Source organism: Petaurus breviceps, unplaced genomic scaffold, assembly GCF_028583685.1.
Source record: "Petaurus breviceps papuanus isolate PSGF00001 unplaced genomic scaffold, PetGlider_PUasm1.0 225, whole genome shotgun sequence".
Taxonomy (NCBI): Eukaryota; Metazoa; Chordata; class Mammalia; order Diprotodontia; family Petauridae; genus Petaurus; species Petaurus breviceps.
In genome coordinates this window covers 17,095,193-17,118,714 of record NW_027185889.1, presented here as the reverse complement: position 1 = coordinate 17,118,714, position 23,522 = coordinate 17,095,193, and the positions used below count along the sequence as shown (strand labels likewise).

At 41.8% G+C, this 23,522-nt stretch overlaps 1 protein-coding gene across 1 annotated transcript in view; it reads right to left on the bottom strand.

Annotated features, from left to right (window-relative positions):
- The window catches only part of CFAP54 (cilia and flagella associated protein 54), a 307,374-nt gene extending 301,072 nt beyond the window's left edge, over window positions 1-6,302 (bottom strand). Inside the window, exon 1 of the mRNA XM_069095069.1 lies at window positions 5,887-6,302. Coding sequence (XP_068951170.1) covers window positions 5,887-6,302 — 416 coding nt within the window. The remainder of the gene's footprint in view (window positions 1-5,886) is intronic.
- Window positions 6,303-23,522: the final 17,220 nt, after the last annotated feature.

Here is a 23,522-nt window from a genome sequence, read left to right as displayed (position 1 = left end):
TCACCCTTGACAATCTCATTTTCATCTATGCAAACAATTCCCAAAGCCCTCTTCCCAGTCTTGACTTCCCAATGAGGTCTAGACCTGCATCTTCATCTGCCTAAAGAACATCTGCGATCCAGTCCTACAAGAATTTATTAAGCATCTACCAGGTGCAAAGTGCTAAGTAGATTCCATGCATACAAAGACAAAATGAAAAAAGAATTCTTGTGCTCAAAAAGCTAACATTCTACCTGGGACGGATATGACATAATGGCTGTTAATGACCATTATGATAATAAGTAGCATTTATATAACACCTGAAGGTTGGCCAAGCATTTTACATATATTATCTCACGACTATATCAATAGATCTCATAATAGACAACAACTTTGTGAGTTGGTGATATTACCATCCCTATTTTACAGAAGGGGAAGCTGAAGCTGAGATTAACTGAATTGCCTAGGATAACATAGCTAATAAATGTCTGAGAAATATACACAACCATTTGAGGAAGAAGAGAGCAGTGACCAATAGGGAGGTCAGCAAGGGCCTCCACAAGCATGTGACACATGAGGAAGCCAGAGGAGTATAAGGGGCAGAGGTGAGGTGAGGAAGGAGTGCCTTCCACACCAGGCAGACAGGCCATGTAAAGGCTTGTAAGATGGAAAGCAAAACACATGAAACAGCAACCAGGCCAGTCTGCCTAGAATGCAGCTTTCACAAGGGTGAAATGTAATAAGCCTGGAAAGGCAGGCTGAAGTCATACTGGGAAGGGTTTTAAATGCCAAGCAGAGGAGCTCCTTTTTGATGGACCTGTTTAAGGTTCTTGAGCTGAGGAGTGATACAGCAAAACTGCATTTTACAAAGATGACTTTGGCATCTATCTATGTGAAGCACGGATTAGAGGGAAGACACTGGAGGCAGGGAGTCTGCTTAGGAGGCTTTAGAAATAGTCCAAGAAATAAGTGATGAACACCTGAAGTAGGATGGTAGCCACTGAGTAGAGGGAAGAGGACTAATGTGGGATCCATTGGGAAGGTAAGATCACTAAGACTTGTCAACCAAAAGGAAATCTTAGGGAAGAGGCACCAAAGATGATGCCAGTGTTGGGAACCTGGGTTGCCAGAAGGATGGTGGTATCCAGAAACAGGTAAGCTTGAAAGAGGGTTTCATTTTTGACATGTTAACTTTGACTGGCCTAGGGAACATCCAGATGAAGATTCCAATTGCCAATTGGGGATGCTAGACTAGAGTTCAGCAGAGAGATCTCTTCTTGGATGTGCCTAAAGCACATGGATATGTGTCCCAAACCACACTCTATCTCTCTCCCTAAACTTGCTTCTCCTCATGACATCCCTGATTCTTTCTAAGGCGTCACCTAGTCTCCCATGTTCATGATCTTGGCACCATCCCTTGGACTTATCCCTTCCCTTCACATCCAAATAGCTGTCAGGCCCTGTTGAGTCCACCTCCACATCCCTACACAAATGCCTTTTTCTCTATTACCACAGCCACCAACCATAACAACAAGCCCTAAATATGATGTATTTGGACTACTGAAACAGTCTCCTTACAGATCTTCCCACCTCCACTTTCTCTCCATTTCAATCTGTCCTTCATGCCCTGACCAGAATAATCTTGTTCACACATAGATCTAGCCATGTCAATCCTCTGCCAAAAATCATCAGTGGCTCCTTTCTATTCCCCCAAGTTCAAATTCTTCTGTGGGACATTCAAGGTCCCCCCTCGTCTTTCTGGTCTTACTTCATGTTACGTTGCTCTCTATGACCAACTAAAATGGACTGATTCTTTGTCCCACCAAGGATTTGGTTCTCACACTTCTTGGTAATTTTGCTGAGACTGTTTTGTTTGCTTTAAATGCCCGCCTCCACTTCTTAGCTTACAGGGATCCTACTCATTCTCTAAAGTAACTACAGAACCTCTTCTAGGATGTCACCCCTAATATTCCAGGCAGGTAAGGATAGCTTCCTCTCAGTCTAACATGGTCCATTTTTATGTAACTCTCTAATGAAGCCAGAAACCCAAAGGATTCGTGGATAGATTTCAAGAGGTCCATGAACTTGGATAGGGGTAAAAACAATTACAGAGAAGAAGCAGGACCTCCCTGCTGCTCTGGCTTCCACCTTCTCCAATCCATGTAAAAAGGGGACTCTAAACAAACTTTGGAGCTGCAGAACCCACAAAATGACACAGAGAAGCTAACCTCCCACTGAGGACAGCCTGGCAGGCCGGCAGGAATCAGCCAGCCAGTGCTCTGGGAGCTGAGCCCAGGTCTGCGTGAGCTGGAGGTTTTAGCCCCAGGGCAGGCCTGACCAGCCTCCGGCCAGAGGGACTCTAAATCAGCAGCAGCTGTGGCCATTTCCAGAATTATCAACACTTAGATGCCAAGGACAAAGTGAGAGGTCAGTGCAGTCTGGACTTTGGGACCAGTAAGTGGGAGTGTGTGGCTTTTGACCCCGGGGCAAGAAGCCGCTGAGACACTGGCACAGCCAGCCAGCACCAAGTGGCAGCTTCAGCTCCTGGCCTGCAGAGTGTAGGGGGACCAAGCATCAGTCTGAGGGGTAATCACTCTTGCTTTAACCTGTTTGGATCTGGATTGCAGTCTAGGGTGGAGGTTCTGGGGTGTATGTCCAGCTTGCCAGAGCATGTGGAGGCTTCAGAGAGGGCACCTATCTAATACCTCCGCCAACTGAGAAAACCCCAGTGTTTGGGACAAAAGCTCCCCTGTCTGGTGGCAGAGTCCTACTGTGGCAAAAAGCCCAGGGGTTGAATGACTGAGGGGCAACATGACCAGGCAAAGGAAACAAAGCAGACAGAAGATTCCAACATTAGACTCCTATTTTGGGGACAAAAAAGCATGGAACAGGAGGAAGACAGTGAAGTCAGAACTCCTGCACCAAAAGCTTCAAAGGAAAATATGAGCTGGTTACAGGCCATAGAGGAACTTAAGAAGCAGATGAGAGAAGTGGAGGAAAAATTGGGGAGAGAAATAAGAATGATGCAAGAAAATTATGAAATGAGAGTCAACAGCCTGACTGAGGAAAATAACACTTTAAAAAACAGACTGACTCAAATGGCAAAAGAGGCTCAAAAAGGCAATTTGAAGAAGAATGCCTTAAAAAGCTGAATTTGCCAGATGGAAAAAGAGTCTCAAAAGCTAAATGAGGAGAATCATTGCTTCAGAATTAGACTGGAGCAATTGGAAGCTAATGACTTTATGAGAAATCAAGATGCTGTTAAACAGATCCAAACAAATGAAAGAATAGAAGGCAATGTGGAATATCTCATGGGAAAAACCACTGATCAAAGTAAGAACCTAGAAATCATCCTCCAGGAAGTTCTCAAAGAAAACTGCCCTGATGTTTTAGAGCCAGAGGGCAAAATAGAGGTTGAAAGAATCCACCGATCACCTCCTGAAAAAGATCCCAAAAAGAAAACTCCTAGGAATATTATAGCCAGGTTCCAGAATTCCCAGATCAAGGAGAGAATATTAGAAGCAGCCAGGAATAAACAATTTGAATATTGTGGAAACACAATCAGGATAATCCAGGAACTGGCAGCTTCTACACTGAGGGATCGAAGGGCTTGGGATGTGATATTCCAGAAGTCAAAGGAGCTGGGATTAAGACCAAGAGTCACCTACCCAGGAAAACTGAGTATCATGTTTCAGGGGAAAATACGGTCATTCATTGGAATAGAGGACTTTCAAGCATTCTTGATGAAAAAAACAGAGTTGAACAGAAAATTTGACATTCAGATGCAAGAAGAGAAGCATGAGAAGGTAAACAGGCAAAAGAAATCATAAGGAACTTATCAAAGTTGAACTATTAACATTCCTACATGGAAAAACAATAATTGTAACTGATGAAACTTTTCTCAGTAGTTGAAGGGAATAGAAATATATGTCAATATATGAGGGTATATGGGCATATGAATACATATGTGAATGTGTGTATATATACTTACAGGTATACATAGATACAGGGCATAGGACCAATTTAACAGGAAGGGATGATACTTAAAGGTGAAAGAGGAATATAATGAGAGGAGATGGGAGAGACAGAATGGGGTAAACTATCTCATACAGAAGAGTTAAGGGAAAATGGTTACAATGGAGGGGAAGAATAGGAAGGCAAAGGGGAATGGGTCAACCTTATTCCCATTGAATTTGGCTTGGGGAGAGAATGAAATACACGCTAAATAGGGTATCACCCTACAGGAGAGTAGGGGGAAAGGGGATAAGAGGGGGAATGATGGAAGGGAGGGCAGGCTGGGGGGAGGGAAGTTGGAAGCACCCACTTTTGAAAAGGGAGAGGATCAAAGTAGAGAATAGAACAAGTGGGAGGTGGGATAGGAGGGAGGGAAATACAGTCAGTCTTTTACAATATATCTACTATGATAATGTTTTGCATAGCTATATACATACAACCCATACTAAACTGCTTATCTTCCCAGTAAGGGTGGGTAACAAGGGAGGAAGGGAATGAATCTGGAATTCAAAGTTTTAAAATCAAATGTTTATATATATATATATATGCTATTATTAATACTGTTTTATATGTAATTGGGAAATAAGATATACAGGCACTGAGGCATAGAGATCCACTGAAAAAGTCGAAAGGGGTATGGGAGAAAATATGGGAGAGAGCGACTGGAGGAGGGGATATCCTATGGGACTGCTATTTTGGGGCAGTGGGTAGGGGGAAAATGAGGAGAAAATTTGTAACTCAAAATCTGGCAGAAATGAATGATGTAAATCAGAAGTTAATAAAGCATTTGAAAAAAAAATTACATCTTCACTTTAGTATGACTGTTTTCCTATGTAACCTTACATATCTATTTTGCACTTCAAAAAACATGCTTCAGGGAGGTGTTCCATGGGCTTCCCCAGACTGGCAAAAGGGTCTGGAGCACACAAAAGGTAATCCCCAAATCTAACGTATTTATTATATAACTCTATGTATTATGCTCATGTGTGACAATGCCCCACCTTTCTACTAGACTATATGCTCCTTGAAGCTGAAACCAAGTTCTATGGCTAAACTTTGTGCCTCACCCAGCACCTGGAGCCCAGTATTCTGAATAAAGCAGATAAGGTACACATTGTAGATGGCATTATAATTATATAATATATATGTATATTTGTAAAATAGGAGGATTAGATTACATGTCCTCTGAGGTCTCTAGAGCTCTAAGGCTGTGATCCTACTGTGACCTTTAACAAGTCATTTCACTTCCCTGGGCCTCAGTTTCCCAATCTGTAAAATGAGTTGGAAGAGGTGGATTTCATGATTTCTAAAGTCAATTTCAGCTCTAAATCTAGGATCTATGACCGCAGGACCACCAAGGACCTAAGTTCTTTTATTCCAATAACCCCTTCAACCCTCCTCCTCTTTCCTCCCTTTTCCTCTTCCATCTTCTCCTTTTCTCATCCTTTCCTCCTCTGTCTGTTCTCCCTCCTCTACCTCTTCCTCCTTTCCTCCTCTTTCTATTCCTCTCCTCCTATTCCTACTCTTCCTCTCCTCTTTCTATTCCTCTTTTCGTTATCCCCCGTCCTCTCTTTCTGCTCCCCCTTCTCCTCCTTCTGTTCTCTCCCTCCTCTACCTCTTCCTCCTCTTTCCATCTTCCTCTATTTCTCTTCTCTCCTATTTCTACTCCTCTTCCTCACCTTCCCTTGTGGCTATTCCTCTTCTTTCTTTCCTCTCCTTTCTGTTATCCCTCAGCCTCCTCCTTCTGCTCCCCCTTCTCTCCTCCTCTTTCTTTTCCTCCTCCTCACCCAAGCACAGTCCCCTTCGATCACGCCGCCCCCACTCCCGTCACCTAGCAACCGTGCCCAGCGTGCCCTGCATCCCCAGCATCCCGCCCCGCCCGGGGGCGGTCACCCGCGCTGCTGCACCGCCTGGCGCTCGTGGAGCTGGGCGGCCCGGCCCTGCTTCCTGCGGAGGAAGCCCAGCATGCCCTGCATCTCCCGCTCGAAGGAGGCGAGCAGCGGATTCCTGGCGTCCAGGGGCCCGTAGAAAGAGGCTCCGGGCAGCTCGGCTCTGTAGCTCGGCTGGCCGGCCGAGGCGGGAAACGAGCTGCACTCGCACTCGGAACCCCACTGCGGCGCAAGGTAGCGCTTCAGCAACACCTTGACGGGCAGCGGCCGCGTGATGGACGTCAGCATGGTCTGCGTGGGGGGCTCGACGGCGGGCGGGCGGCGCCGGTGGACATGTGATGCCGGCGGGGCCGAGGCCCGCCCCAAGTCAGTACTGGACGGCGGGCTCCTGTAGGTGGCGAGGTTCGGCGACACCGCCATGGGGAGCGGGGGCATGGTCAGCCTCACTGCCAAGCTGCCGCTCTCCCCCAGCGATGACCAGCTCCGGCTCGTGGAGGAGCCCGACGACGAGCCCCCCGACGACGAGCTCGCCACCGGGCTGCTCGAGGCCGAGGCCGGCTCTCCCGGGACCTTCAGGGTGTCCATGACTGCTGCCTCTCAGGCCGGGGACCGGAGGACATCTGCTCAGAGGGGACGCTGGCGGTTGCCGGGAGATGGTCTCCTAGCAACCAGGCAGCCAATGGGGAGTGGCTCCCGGGAGAGCACGGGGCGGGGCGAGCCCTGGCTGAGGATCTCTGCCGGATCTTTTCGAATCCATCCCGGAGCTGGGGGACTGGGAGGTTTAGGGCTCGCACCAAGGTCCGACCTTAGAGACCATCTGCTCTTTGTTATATCAGTGTAATTTAATTTTAATGTATAGTATTACATTTATATTATAAGAATTATACTAGTCACAGTATTTTAGAACATTAGGAGTCATCTAATGCAATTATCACAAATACAGTAAACGTCCACTAAGTAGGAACTAAATAATGGTAATAGTTTGGAAATTACTTTACATACATAATAGTGGCAGCTAGGTGGCGCCATGGTGCATAGAGCCCTGTGCCTGGAGTCTTGACTCATCTTCTTGAGTTCAAATGTGTCTTCAGACATTTTCTAGCAGGGTGACCCTGGGTAAGTCACTTAACCCTGTTTGCTTCAGTTTCCTCATCTGTAAAATATGCTAGAGAGGGAAATGACAAAAGCACTTCAGTAATTTTGCCAAGAAAACCCCAAATGACCCAAAGAGCCAGCCACTACTAAACAACAAATTACATAAACGCATTTGAGTTTACAACACTAATCTAAGACTACTAGGGCTAGGGTCTTTATTTAGCAGATGAGGAAACTAAGACAGATGAATGACTTATCCCATGGTCACACAGTTATTAAGTCAGGATGTGAGCCCACCTCCACAGACTTTTCATGCAGCATTCCATTCATTGCATTAGTAAGAAAACTTTTTGGTCTCGAGACCCTTTTCCACTTAAAAATATTGAGGACCTAGCCCAAAGAACTTTTATGTATGACTATCATATCTATCAATATTTACCATATTGGAAATTAAAACATCTTAGTCTTACTATGAAAATAGACCTCACTGACCCTCTGAAAGAGTCTCCGAGGCCTGCTTGCTCAAGGACACACACTTTGAGAAGGAGAATGAAAGGGGACTAGAATTTATTAAGTACTTACTGTGTTCCAGGAACTGTGCTAAGCACTTTACAAAGGCTTCATTTGAGAACCACAGCATTACTCTATTTCATTTTTACATTACACTGTGTATTACTTAAGTATTACATTATTGTATTAGGTTACATATTATATAAGACTAAAGAAATCCTTAAATTAATAGAGACATTTCAATTCAAGTACTTATCAGGCTTCCAGACAGGTGCATAGGATGCAAAGAAAAATATCTTATGTCTCTGTTTTCAAGGCTTTTGGAATCTGGTAACAGACCGGTGGGATATATGTACAGAAACAATTGTGATGGGGGCAGCTAGATGATGCAGTGAATAGAGCACCCACCCTGGAGTCAGGAGGACCTGAGTTCAAAATCTGGCTCCAGACACTTAACACTTACTAGCCATGTGACCTTGGGTAAGTCAACCCCAATTGCCCTGCCCTCCCCCCTCCAAAAAGAAACAATTGTGATGGAAGAAAAAGTGTAAGGGAGGGGTCCAAGACAAACTAGGATAAATCTGAGGAAGGGGGGTTGACTTTCAGCCACAATGGTAAGGATCCTGGCAGGCTTCATGAAAGAGGTGGCCTCTGAGAAGGGTCTGGAAACAAATGAAGGACTTTATCAGGGATTGGGAGAGGTCAGGTGAGCCAAAGCAAAGAGACAGAAGAGAGTAAAACAGGAATGGTAAATGGACTAGTGTGATTATCTCGCTCAAAAGTACTTGCCCACATACCAGGGTCACATTAAAGGGGAGCATTTGATGGGTTTCTAGTCAACAGACCTGAGTTGGATCTCAGTTCTGTTACTGACTTACCTCTGTGACCTTAGGCAAGCCTTTCACCTGGAGCCTCAGTTTCCCCAGCTGTAAAAACAGGACTAGGTGGACTAACTTCAACTATAGATCTAGGCTTTTATGGTCTCTGTTCTCACTGCCCTTGAGCCCCCTAGCTTGACTTCCGGGCCTCCTCCACTTGTATTTCTCAGCCTCTAGCTGCCCAGGGAGCTTCTGAGTCTCTTCTAACCAAGCTGAGATAAAATTGGTTTAACACTGTTATTAACTCCATGCATGTCATGCCCTGAATATTGAATTTAAAATAGCAGGAGACAGCATTAATTATTTCATTTCATTGTTCCCACATTGACAAAGCCCGTCATGAGGGAGATGGAAGGAGTCTGCCTTTACTCCTTTTCTCTAACTCCCCCACATTTCCTGGGTGATAATAAAAGGCCAGATGCTCTGAATCTCCATTTCTTCATTCGTAAAATGGAGAGAAGAATACTGAGATGACCTAAATCAATGTTGTTAGGATCACAAATTTAGAGCCAGAAAAGACTTTAGAGATCATACAGTCCAATACCCTTGAGTTATAGATGAAAAGTGATTTGCCCCAGTTGAGTTGCACAGGCGAGATTTAAACCTAGACCCCTCAACCCCTGTCTGCCTCAGTTTCTCCAACTGTAAAATGTGAAGAATTGTAGTGCCTGCCTCACAAGGGTGTCATGAGAATCAAATGAGAGGATGTTAGTAAACTGTTTATCACAGTGCCTGGACCATAGTATTGCTCTTGCTGTTTAGTCGTTTTAAGTCATCCAACTCTTAATGACCCCATTTGGGGTTTTCTTGGAAAGGATACTTGAGTGGTTTGACATTTACATCTCCCATTGAGACAGACAAGGTATATTGACTTGTCCAAGATCATACAACAGCTAGTAAGCATCTGAGTCCATATCTGAACTCAGGTCGTCCTGACTCCAGGCCCAGGCACTCCATCCACTGAGCCACTTAGCTGCAACATACTTGGCAAAGCACTTGGCAAATCTTAAAACACCATATAAATGCTAGCTGCCCCTCTGGCACATAGTAGGTGTTTAATTAAAGCATATTTCCTTCTGAAGATAGCACTAGTTCTCTCTGATGGCATATCCTTTACTGCCATTTCTCCTGATTAATAATCAATAATTTATTCTCAATGATTATTAATAACTAATTATAATTTAGTAGTATATTCATCCATATATACTTAGTAAGGTCTTGGTGACTTCCAAGAACCAGACTTACCACCAGGTCAGCTTCAGAATATTGAATATTTTGACCAAAGCAACTTCCTTTGTTTTAAATATTTTTTTTATCATCAACTTTACAAACACAAACATTTCAATGTACAAAATACACTAAAAAGAGTATTGTGTATGAAACTTAACTTTTGTTAATATACAGTTTGTTTTTAAATGTATGTTACGTAGAATAAGGAAATGATAAAAATTTATGCTTGTGTCTCCTTCCGAAGTTGTTTTTTTTTTTAAAGCAATTGGGGTTAAGTAACTTGCTCAAGGTTACATGGCCAGTTATTTCTGGGTGTGGTGCTAAGTATCTGAGCCTGGATTTGATCCCAGGTCATCCCGACACTGGGGCCGGTGCTCTTACTCGCTGTGCTACCTGGCCACCCCCCGGAACTTATTTATATTTCCTTTTTTCTTTTTAACGTTTTATTGTTGGTCATTTCTTCCTTTTTATTTTTCTCCTCTGTCACTACCATTTACACTTGCTCCCCTTTCCTTCCACCCAAAGAAGCCTTCCCTTTATAATAAATAGAACTTAGGCAAAGTCCATGAAAGCATCAGTCATATCTAAAATGTATGCTTCATTCTGGACCCCAGACCAGCTTTTAAAGATAAAATATATATAACCAAGTTTATATTTAATGAATTAAATGTTACCAGTTAACAGAGACCCTATTTTTCTTGTAAATAGAATAATGCCAAACAGCATTACAGACATTCAAAAATATGTCAGTTAGAAACAAAGCATTTTAAAAATCAAAATTCTCACTTTTGTCACAGTTACAAACAACACATTAATTTGAAAACAAGCAAGTACTAGTACTAGATATTAAGTTCAATTTTCCATAAGATTCCTTGGCCTACAATCTGATTTATTTTAGCTCTGACCTAATTTCTTCCAAGCTCTATGGGCCTGTGCTAATTTTTACTGTTGGCCTAACGCAGTATATTCACTGCACTCAAATAGTCATTGAAAATGATGACAGTGATGATGTTGATAATTAAGTATCTCTGTCACCTACTGGAGGCAACGGCCTTCCTCTTTCTCTGCCCAAGATGGAATCACATTCTCTCAAAAGGAGAAGGAGAATCATTCTTTGATCATGGTAACTTAGGTCTTTATTTCTAAATGAACAATGAAGTCTCAAAATAAAGTAATTAATACCACCTAAAAGTTTTCCCCAGGACTTAAAGTAAAATATTAAAGAACTATGAATGAAATCTAGTGAGTATCTGGTCTTTCCTCCTTCTCTTTCTTTACAGGAAGAAATGGTGAGGTACACTGGAAATTGTTCTAGATATCAACTCAAAGGATCTAGATTGAAATCCCAGCTCTGCCCCTTATTAGCTATGTGCCCCTAGGGCAGATCACCCTTAATCTCACTAAGAGTATTTCCTCGTTTGTAAAATGAAGAGGTTGGCCTTGATCAGGGGGGTCAAACTCATACCGTGTTTCCCCGATAATAAGACATTGTCTTATTTATTTTTTTGGACAGAAAAACACCAGAGGGCTTATTTTCAGGGGAGGGCTTATTTTAATGAACATTGACAGCAATTATAATAAACAGGTAAATGTGAACAAAAAAATGTACCTTTATTCAATAAGCAAATCACTGGGGAAGAACAGGATGACGCACTCACTGCTGCAGCTCTGATTGGATGCAGCTCCAAACGCTGTGCATTTCACCCGGGGGGAGGGGGGTAGGTGCATACGGAGGTTACCGTAATGTAGCGTGTAGCGCAGGGGATCACCTTCACTACAGTAGCAATCTCAATAGGGCTTATTTTCGGGGGAGGGCTTATTTTAGAGGAATCTTACACAGTAAGGGGAGGGCTGATTTTCGGGATAGGTCTTATTATAGGGGAAACGGTATAAAAAGGGGAGCTGCTGAACTGTATGTACATAAGGATCTCCACAGGCCGCATGCTAAAATAGTTTTAAACTGTAATTTTATCTATTTTTCATTGTATTTTTATTTACTTTGTTAATTATTTCCTGATTACAGTTTAATTTGGTTCAGGCCACTCTGGAGTGTTACAGGCCCTGTATTTGACACTCTGACCTAGATGACCCATCTCTAAGATAATATGATCTTATGTAGTTTTCCACTCTCAAATTAAAAAAAACTAGCATGTAATTTGCCCCTAAGTACTGCCAATTATACTGATGAAGTCAAAAAGTCAATGAGAAAATTGTTAGAAAGTGTAACAACAAAAATAAAATTTTTTAAAAGAATACCAAAAGAGCATGGATATAGAAGTGGAAGGAACCCTTTAAAGAAAATTCAGTGACCAAAATAAAAGCATGCTCATCAGATTTGCAGAGGACACTAAGCTAGAAAATATAGCTAAAACATTGGATGACAAAGTCAAGATCCATAAGGCTCCAAAAAGGCAAGAGCATTGTATTGAACCTGATAAGAAGAAATTAAATAGGGATAATTGAAGTTTCATATCCAGACAAAACTAAACAAAACTCCTAGGGCAGCTAAATGACGTAATGGATAGAGTGCAAGGCCTAGAGTCAGGAAGGTTCATCTCCCTGAGCTCAAAACCAGCCTCAGAAACTTTCTAGCTGTGTGACCCTGGGTAAGTCACTTAACCCTATTTGCCTCCATTTCCTCATCTATAAAATGAGCTGGAGAAGGAAATGGTAAAGCACTCCAGTATCTTTCCCAAGAAAACCCCAAATGAGATCACAAAAAGTCAGACATAATTAAAAATGACTGAACAACAAAACAAAAAAGCCCAAAATTTTATAAGCATAATATGGGGAAGACCTGGTTAGAAGTCCTGAAAAAGATCTGAGGGCTTTAGTGGACTGCAAGCTCAATGTAAATCAACTGTGTGAGATAAAATCTGAAGAAGCTAATGTTATCCAGGGATGTATTAAGAAGCCCACAGTTTCCAGGAATAAGGAAGGGGTAGTCCCTTTGTTCTCTGCTCTCATCAGAATTCATCTGGAGTATTCTGTTCAGTTCTAGGCACTATGGTTTAGTGACTTTAATAAGCTGAAGAGTGCACAGAGGATAGGAAAAGATAAAACTCTGGGGGACATGACAGCTGTCTCCAAGTATGTGAAGGGCTGTCATGTGGAAGAGAGATTCAAACTGTTCTGTTTGGTACCAAAGGGCAGAACCAGGAGTGATGGATAAAAGTGGCAATGGGACAAATATAGGCTTGATGTTAGAAAAAAACTTCCTAAAAAATTTTATCCCAATATCTAGCAGAGGATTTGGTTGGTATTTGTTGTTGTATAGTCATTGTTCAGTCATAGCCTACTCTCCATGACCCCATTTGGGGTTTTCTTGGCAGAGATACTGGAGTGGTTTGCTATTTCTTTCTCCAGCTCATTTTACAGTTGAAGAAACTGAGGCAAACAAGGTTAAGTGACTTGTACAAATTCACACAGTGAATTTGAACTCAGGTCTTCCTGACTCCAGGCACTCTATGCACTATGGCATGACCTAGCTGCCCTAGAAACTGTCTAAAATTGCAATGGGCTCCCTCCAGAGGTGGTGGATTCCCCGTCCATGGAGGTCTTCAGAGGGTATTAAAGGATGTGATCTGGTGGAGATTCCTTTTGTATATGGATTCCATTATATGGCTGTTGTGGTCCCTTCCAACTCTCATGTTCTGTGATTCTGACTCAGAAGCCGTCTAGTCCAACCTTCTAATTTTACAGATAAGGAAATAGAGGAAGTTAAAAAGGTCACACAAGACTGTGTCACTGGCAGGTTTTAAATCCAAGTACTCTGATTTCATATCCAACAGATGGTATTTGAATTAAGGTCCCCAGATTCCAGAACCAATCACTTAATGCAGTGGGGACTGGCTATTCCCTCTAACGTAGCTTCACCCAAAACTCAACCGATAGCTTTTAAAAATCAATGATAAAATATAAGATATGGGCTGTACCTGTCATCTCATTGGCATATTCCTTCCAAAAAAAGGAAATTTCCTCTAACCATATTGGCTAGCATCTTCAAGGGTCAGTATGTGTCAGAGGCAGGACTCTCAACCCAGTCTTCCTGCCTCAGAGGCCTTCTACACCACAGTGAAATATGAGATTAATGAAATTTAAGTATTTAAGTTGGGAAATTAATTTTTATTTCTTTTCCTCCTCATGAATAATTACAAAAGGAACAATGGTTAGCTTGGCAATATTTTGGATAGCCTGGCATATTCACATAGGAACTACATTCTGAGTCATCCCATTGGCAAGAGAGAAGATCCAAGTTCCGTTCATTTGAAATTATATCTAAAACAATTTTCAGCTTTTTGGGGCCCTTCCTTGTAATTAGATCCAATGATTATAATGTCTTTCTATTTCGCTACCATTTCCCTTTCATCTAGCTGTAACACTAGCACACTGTATTATGGTAACAATTGTCCTTGACAGTGTTAAAATGTAAATAGCTCTATCCTTATAATTAAAATCACTGTTGGATGTTAGGTTCCCTGATTTTTTTTTTTTTGTCCATGCAAGTACCGTCTTCCTCCAAATTTACTATCAGAGGAAGAATATCTCACATCCATAATCATTATAATCCAGATTTAGGTTTTCTTCTGGGGCCTGACCCAAAGACAAATGTTTTGTTCTATTCAAAAATTCAATGACTTGCTCCTCCCATCCCACCCCTCCTTGGTTTTTTCCATGGATTCCAAACAAAATGAAATAACCCTTGCTAAACCCTCATCAGGGAAAAGCCACCATCGTTGTTCCCTTTAAAATCTCCTCAATGCCTCTTTCTTCTGTTAAAGGCTTCCGATGCTTATCTATTTTTAATAGCTTGCAAAAGAGCAATAGAAGAGTGGGGAGGAACCAGAGGAACCTTTGATTATTAGCATTCTGAACAATCAATTCATGTCAAAGTTATGATGAGATTCCAAGGCTTAAAGTATTGTCTCTTTTGCTATCCCAAATATATCACAATTCCTAGGGGGAAAGAAGCATAATCCATGAAATAGAATTTTTTTTACTTTGTTCAAGAAAAAGAAATGTTATGATAATAAGAATATGCTCCCAGCAATCCTTTATAGTAGTGACTTTGGGTATGCCACAATTGCTAAGGAATTTTTCAACAGGGCTACCACACTGGGCCCAAGGGGATTGTGCACAATAATTGTGCATGATCCAGCCTGCTAAAACCAGCTCGTGAGAACAGATTATTAGATTTCTAGTGGGAGCACCTCAGAAATCAGTAAATGTTACACATCTGCTTGATTTATTGTTCTGTCAATTGTCTAGACTTACAAAAGTAATGGAGAAAATATTAATAGTGTGTTGAGGTACATCCCCCCCAAATCAATTGTTAAACATTTGCCAGAACACACCTATTGGTAGTCCATAATATTTATATGAATAGTCAGTCCCCTGATGAAATTGTATGGTTGCATATGTTGGAGTCCCATTGTGAGTAGCTGAAAAGGCAATGGAGAGATATATGGCAGACTTCAAGTAGGCTGTAACATATGTCCAGTGAGAACAGCAATTATAATAGCTAGCAATTATATAGGGTATTACAAAATGCTTTCCGCATATTCTGATTTGGTCTTTACAACAACCCTATGAGATAGGTGCTATTATCATGCTACCTTTACATTATCAAGAAACTGAGGCTGAAAGACTTCAAGAGACTTGGACAGAATCATACAGCTAGTGAATATTTGGTGAAATTTAGAACTTAGGTTTTCTTGACTCCAAGTCTAGTTTGGGGATCAGCATAATAAAGATCTTTTATTTTTCCAGGGAGGGGGAGTGAGTTATAGGGGACACTGGAGGGAAACTGGGTAAGGGAGTATGAGGGAAGTGATAATGATGTAGAAATAAAAAGGAAAAAAAAGCAGAAAATAGTATCAATGAATCATTCAAAAAATACACAGAAGAAAGAAGGTTGTTCAGAAGAGGGCATGGAGCAGCAGTAGTCTTGGTACTGCCATATTGAATTTAACATGTACCTTTTGGGGGGGGAGGTGAAAGGGGGAAAGAAGGGCAAGGCAATAGGGGCTAAGTGACTTGCCCAAGGTCACACAGCTAGTAAGTGTCAAGTAAGTGTCTGAGGTTACATTTGAACTCAGGTTCTCCTGACTCCAAGGCTGCTGTTCTATCCACTGCACCACCTAACTGCCCCTTAACATATAGTTTTTTTAAAAACCTTACATATATAATTGAGGTTCATGTTATCCTATACAATTCTTTTTGGGGTTTTTTGTTGTTGTTTTTTAAGCAATCAGGGTTAAGTAACTTGCTCAAGGTTGCACGGCCAGTTATTTCTGGGTGTGGTGCTAAGTGTCTGGCCCGGATTTGATCCCCAGGTCATCCCGACACTGGAGCCGGTGCTCTTACTCGCTGAGCCACCTGGCCGCCCCAATTCTTTTTGGTTTTAACAGTTCTTTTTATATGAAAATGTTTGTGTTCTTGGTGTTTGTCACATTTATAAAGAAAAAGGAATATTTTTAAAGGAAAAAAGCAGTGTGTGTGTGTGTGTGTGTGTGTGTGTGTATGAGATCTTTCTCCTCCAGAGTTCCCTATTTTTTTTTAAAGGCAGCACCATCCTTCCAGTGACCCCAGTTCAAATCCTGAATTGAATTTGACTCTTCCCTGTACTCACTCATAGCCAACCAATTGGTAAGTCCTATATCATATTTATCTCTTTCTCTCCAATCACCAGCACCAGTTCATCCCACAATCCTTACTGAGCTGATAGATATTGGCCTGGCTTCATTTTGTTCTTCTCTGCCTTTGGGAAGCTATAAAAATACAACTCAGTAAAATCTTTTTTGTATGTTCTTAGCTGCCAAATTCTTCCAGGAAAGGTTCCAGCCAGGGTACCTGGGATCCAAGTCCAGGAGGGGTTTTGGACACTTTCTACCCTGACTCCCACTAACTGAAGAGCAGGGAGGTTAAATTTTACTTCAATTTCAGGTAGGTTCGATTTTAAACTTTTCCAGGGTTTTCCTGTACCCTTAGTGGGGTTTAGGGATGGGGAATTCTAGGTTCTACCATTAGGTCCGACCTCCTCTGATGTTTGTTTCCTTAATTTTAGGGGATGAGTTCCCTGCACTCTAGAGTCATTTAGCCACTAGTCAGATTAGCTTTTAATACTGAAATATATTTAATTCAAAAGGTATAATCACAAATAAATACATTTGTTCTCCAACACTTGGGAAGCATAATTCTCGTCTCCCCCTGTACTACCTTAGTGTCTGGGTCTGGGGAAGGAATTAGGTTAATAGTTTAGCTCAGTTCCTGTAGCACACAATCCTGTGTCCAAGTCTAAAATCCACATTGGGTTTGGGTCCCAGACACCCATCATTCACATGGTAAGGGATGCAGAGGCCTCCATGTTAGGCAAAGTAAATATGCTACATAAGCCCCTAAAGGGTCCCTCTATGTTAGACAAACTAGACATACCAAGACAAATCTGATATACAGCAGTAATACAATTAAGCACCATATTATCTTTTTTTAAAAACTGGTTTCTTTTAGAATAACTAGCAAAAACAGAACATTTAAAAAAAAACTTAAAAAAAAAAAAGGATTGAGAAAATAAGCTCATTTCTCCCTTGAAAGAACAAGAGCCAAAGGGAAGCAGAGAACAGGAGAATACTAATCGCTCATTCTGCCTCAGTAGCCCTTGGGTGTGACTCTGTATCAGTTGCCCAGTTTTTGCCCACATTGTCTCTGCTTCGCTACCTTAGGGTCCTCTTCTGGTTCCTCACATTGGCACCTCTCTCTTGCTCTGTTTATCATGGTGGCAACGACTTGGCTGGACCTCTCAAACTGATTGCAAGGGCGGTGGCTGAAGTTGCTCTGGTTTCCCCTTTGTCTCCCAGAGCATTTGCTCTTTGTCATACATGGTCATCTCTCTCATAACTCTTCTCTCTTAGGAATGGGAGGAGCTGTCACCCAAGGGCTCAGGAGAGAAACCCTGGCAGCTTCCTGTCATCCAGTGGACCTAAGTTCCCACCATCATCTGGTTACCTGGCCATCAAGGACAAAAATAGACATCTGAGTCATGCTTTAAACCTGCCTCCATATTATTTCATAATCAACAATTAACCCAGATAATAGTTTTTTGATGCGATAATTCTTAGTATCTACTCCCATTTTTCTATAATTTGGTCAAAGTGACCAAAGGATCCAAGTCATCTTCTATGTTTCTTTGTTTCACAGATCCATGTGTATTAAACTGTAGACAGAAGGCACCAAATACTATTTGGCTGAGTAACTGTGGGTTCAAAAAAAAGTCCTTGCCTACATTCTGAAGGTCTGACACTTTCCTTTTCTTTCACCATCATTCGTTCCCTTGGACACTGAATTTTTCACCCACCACCCAATGGTGCTAGCCAAATTACCAAGTCCTCTCCTTAACACCCTGTGTTTCAGTGGAGTCCCACTTTAAGATCTCTTCCTGAGGAATAAATTCATTAAAAGGCAGTTTCCATGCATAAGAAATCCCTCAGCACCATTCCAGCCCTAAAGTGGCCATAATACATTTCTGAAATTCCAGTTGATTTGACTTTAAATGGTATGCAAATTAGGATGCTAAAATGCAAATTCCTATCTACTGATATAAAATTCAGGGGGACAAAATTAGCTCATTTTCTTTTCCTGTGCCTGGGCCTCAGAGATACAAATAAATCCCTTTCAGTTTCAGGGTATCCTTTATAATGTGTAATCCTACCGGAATTCCTAAGGTGTCTATATGTTAGTCCTCCATTTAGGCAACTAGAATCTTTCCACTGTGTTATCTATCCTCCTAAATAGATATCTGGAACAGATTTTTACACTGCAGTTCTTACTTTAACTTCCTTGAATATGTTTTACCCTCCCTAGCATCTGAATTTCATTTAGAGATGGAATCCATGTTTTTCTCCTACATTCGCTTGTAAATATTAAATCAAATCAGCAGATGATCCTCTCCCTCCCAGCTTGAAAGATGCTCCCATATTAGCATAGGGCTGTTGACATTTTAAAGAATGAAAATAAGTGACAGACTGTCTCTTTACCCTATAAGCTATTAAAAAAAAAAAAAACAACCCCAGAAAGTGGCATTAAAGTAGTTGAATATAAGGATCTGAAAGATCCCCTATACATTTGGTTTTGAAAGAAGGAAGAAGCAAAATGACTTTGACTGCTGGCACTTTTTGTCAGGTGCTCAGGGGAGGGCCTGCTTTCGGTTATTATGTGTGATGGTAACAGCTTCCAAAAAGCAAACACATTACATATTTAAGAAGGAAAGGCAAATTTTGACCTAGAATGGCTAAGCCAAATGAAAGGATGTTATTTAAAATGCATTTGGTCAGACTTTAACACCAAAAAAAAGCTTACCCACCTACCTTTCTAAGGAAGGACAAAAGCAGCAAATGCCAAAGGAAAAAAGGTCAATTTGACCACTACACTTTCACTCAGACAATATGGCAATAAAAGGCACACTGAAGTTGGAGTCAAAGGACTTGAGTTAATATCCAGGCTCTGCCTCTTACAACATATGTGAATCTGGATAAGTCATTTCACACTTCTGTGCCTCAGTTTCCCCTTCTGTCAGATGAGCAGGTTGGACTAGGTAGCCTTTGAGGGCATATCCACAACTAATGTCTAGGATCCTATAAGCCATATTGAGGCATGGGGGTGACATTGATGTTCTCTAAGCAGATCCAAGCTCTGACAGGTACAGCTAACATGATGGAAAGACTTCAGATACAGACTTGCAACAGCAAACACCCTAGCCTACCCAGGATGACTGCTAGCACAGGTTCTTTGATCTGCTTTTCTAAAGGAAAGCAACTTTAAAGGAGTCAACAATCTTACTTTAATTACACACACACACACACACACACACACACACTCACACACACATATCATTCACTTATTTCAGTGGGGGAAAGTCAACACCCTGAACTTCAGAGAAAATACAAAAATTAGAAGAAGAAAAAATACAGACAGAGAAAATAACACAAATTAACAGAGAGGGCTTCATGCTGTCTGACCAAAGTTATGCATACAGTTGCCAGAGAGAGAAGCACCAAAATCTGGGTTTTCAAAGCTGGGGGACTCCTTAATGGCTACCCAGAGTCTCTCTGGCTACATTACTCAAACACTCTTCCCATGAGTAAGCCCCAAAAGCAAAACCTCACCTCAGAGTATATATATACCCTTCTTCAGGGTCAGAGAACATCACAATCTTTGTGACCCAATGCCTAATTACAAAGGAACAAAAGGTGTGGGCCTTCCTGAAAACGCAGCCTCCTCCCAATCAATTTCCACTTGAGGCCCATTAAGGGGCAGGGAAGATCTTCAAATTCTGTTACTATTACAAGACCCCATGATGGACCCTGTGTCATCTGGAGGAGAATAAACCTACCTACATTTAGAGTAAATTGTCAGCACAGAGCTGCCAGGTGATGTTTCCTTTTGCCTACAGCAAGTCAGGAAGTCATCTTATTAGGTCATAGGGAGCTGTGATCTGTGCTTGTTAATTAAGTGGCCTCCAACACCCCTCAGACACACATAGATACTTACATAAGATCTTTTGAAACACTAAAGTATATTTGCCCATCTGAAATACTAGAACCTTTCTGGCTTATTGTTCCATTTGGGAACATCCATACCCTAGCTGGAAGTTTCCCTTCCTTCCATCATCTCTACTAACAACACACACACACACACACACACACACACACACACACACACACACACACACACACACCCTGCCTCAATTCCCTCTTTTCTTTAATTCTTTGGCTGAGTATTGCTACTCCATGGTACTGTTCTAGGCAGTATACTCTTTGGTGTCCCACTACACTTAACTCCTCTGCAGGGCTGGATGCCAAAATTGAGTTTTGCTCTTTGTCACCACAGAATGGTGGCGTGACAATAGGAACAGTGTATACTAGCAGACACTGCAGCAACAACAAAGAAATTTCTGAGTGGATTGCAGAGCACAAAACAGTGAGATTTGTTGTATCATCCTTCCAGAAGGTAGGTACTGATGGGAGAGACGTTGGTGAATGTATGAAGGATTACGCTTCTGTGATATTAATTCCTCTGATTGTTACTACCTTAGGCTTCTTGGTGTCTTGGCTTGTAGAGATAACTATAATTCCCTTACTTTTTGGTCACAGTTCTCATCTTGGAGAGTTTTGAGAGTTTGTAAGGATTAGAGGCAATGTCTAGTCCTCCATCTTGTTGGCTACGTGATTCAGATGTCACTGGGGTTGAATCCTAAAGGAATCTAGGGAAATCAGGAAGCAGAGATGGGGAGGCAGAGCATTCCAAGAATGAGGGAGATCCAGTGTAAAGGGGTAGAAATGAGAGATGGAGCGCTGCATTCAGAGTTGTAAGCAGGCCAGTGTAGTTGGATTGTAGAGTATGAGGAGGAGAGCAAAGTATGGGGAGACCAAAAAAGCAGGAAAAGGCCAGGTTGTTAAAATGCCAAACAAAGGAATTTATATGTGATCCTAGAGCCCATTGGGAGTCATTGAAATTTATTGAGGTCTCTGCACTCAGCCAGAAAACTGAAGAACCAAGGTTATATGGCCAGACCTGTGCTTTATGGAGATCACTTTGGTAGCTGAATAGAGGATGGATTTTAATGGGGAGAGGCTTGAGTCTGGGAGACCAGTTAGAAAACTGTGCTAATAGTTAAGTCAAGAGGTGGCAAGGGTTTGAACTGTGGTGGTTAAAATGTGAATAGAGAGAAACAAACATATGGAAGAGAGATTGTAGAGAAATTCTAAGAGTCCATGCCTCTTTGACCACCAATTCTCTGAAGTTATAATTGGACAGCTCCACACAATTTCCCAAAGTTCTGCTTTTCTCCTATCCAATTCTGCAGTTCATTGTCTATCAGCAGGTTCTAGCCAAGATAACACAAGGCTTGGCACATGATAAGCCCCTAAAATGCTTTTGACTGACTAGTCAATTGTTAAATGCACAGACAGATAAACTGTATAGTTCATCCATCTAAAAACCATACAATGTGATTTTCCTGGTTCTCTACATAAATTGAATTTAAAGCCCAGGATCATCAGGGAATCATGGAAAACAGTTTATGAATCACCAGTTCTAACACATTTCTGTTGATTTATGAGAGCAGAACCCAGAAATGACATAGGATCATTGATTCAAAGCTAAAAAGGGTCTTAGTGGTCATCAGGTCCAAACTACTATTTCACAGATGAAGAAACTTAGGCATAGAGAGATCAGGTGACTTGTCCAGGGTCACACAGCTAGCAAACATCAAAGAATTTTTGCTCTGATCCCAGGAGAATGCCAGAGTGGCATGTCAGACCCTTTTGTCAACTCTGTGAGTTTGAGGAGTGGAGCAGACACAGAGAACCACTCTACTCTGGCCATGACCATCTTTCAATTCTTTTTCCCAACTCCTATAAACCTTCAGAGGATGCTTCACCTTGTGTCGCCTTGAAAACTTGACTCCTTCAACTAATAGCAAGAAGCAGTTTTCCTTTTGTCTGCTCTTAGATATTCTTCTGCTGGAGACAACCAGGCCAGTCCTACCAGCTTCCTTGGGGAAGCCTCCACCTTTCATGTTCTGTGCACACCCTCCCCACCATTGCATTCGAAGTGGCACGTTTCACTTCAAAGTGCACTTCAAAACAAGGGTAGAGCAGAAATCTTCTTCTGAAACAGTTAGCTGGCACACGAAGCAGAGTGGGTTGATTCTGAGTGAAGAAGACTTAGGTTTAAATTCTTCCTTGGACACTTATCTCAGGTGTGATCACATCCAAGTCTCTTGGCTTCTCTCAGCCTCATTTTTTTCACCTGTAAAATGGAGATTACAACAGTACCCCCCTCACAGTGTGGTTATGAGTACAAAGGGTGATAAAATATGTAAAGATTAAAGTGAAATACCAATACCAAGTTTAGCTCTTACTTTGGGGGTGGGAGGGAGGCAATCAGGGTTAAGTGACTTGCGAGGGTCATCCAGCTAGTAAGTATCTAAAGCTGGATTTGAACTCAAGTCTCCTGATTGCAGGGTCAGTGTTCTATGCATTGCTCCATATATCTGCCCCCTTAGGTATTATTTTTTAATTTCATTTGGGCGGGGGGAATGGGATCTAGCCCTGTGAATTTTTATTTATTTATTTCCAGACAATGTCCTCCTCTGACCAAAGGAGGAAGAGGTTAGAAGTGACCTGGCTAAGGGTAAACCTGAGGTCTCTATTTTTCCCCTCTCCTACCTCTCCATCCCCTCCAATCCTTCTCTTACAGCTCCTCTTAAACTTTGGGACCCCAAAGTTGGCAACAGTAAAAGGTTTCTGAATGTGCAGCTACAAAAATTAATTCAAAATCAAATGCATAATGAATCTGAGGTGTTTCTGGCAGGGCTTGCCTATGTTGCAGCATGAAACTTCATTGCAACCTTGGTTCTGAACACATAGCATGCATACTTTGCACTGCGCATGGCTCAGGTCATTGCTGAAAAGGGGTCCCAAGTGGAAAAAATTAAGAAGCCCTGATATAGAAAGTGCTATAAAGTCATACACTCTAGTTTCTGGAATTTCTCCCATTTTCAACTTGTTTGATAATTTACAGAGATCCCCAGAGCCACAGTTAACTTGCCTGGCTTACTGGAACAGATTTCTGGTCTCATTGTCATTTCATATTATCCAATAGCTTTAAAAGATTTTTCACATTTAGTCTAAGATCTTTTGATTAATTGGTTGACTGGTTGATATGGATTTTTACCTAGTTAAGGGACTAGAGCTAAAACTGGGTGGACACATAAACAAGCAAATAAAATAGCCCCTGCCCTCCATGATCTTCCATTCTAATGCAGAAAGAGAATGCACAAAGAGGTTCTAGAAAGTGGAAGGGTGAGGGAAAGAAAAGTGGTGTGTGTGTGTGTGTGTGTGTGTGTGTGTGTGTGTGTGTGTGTGTG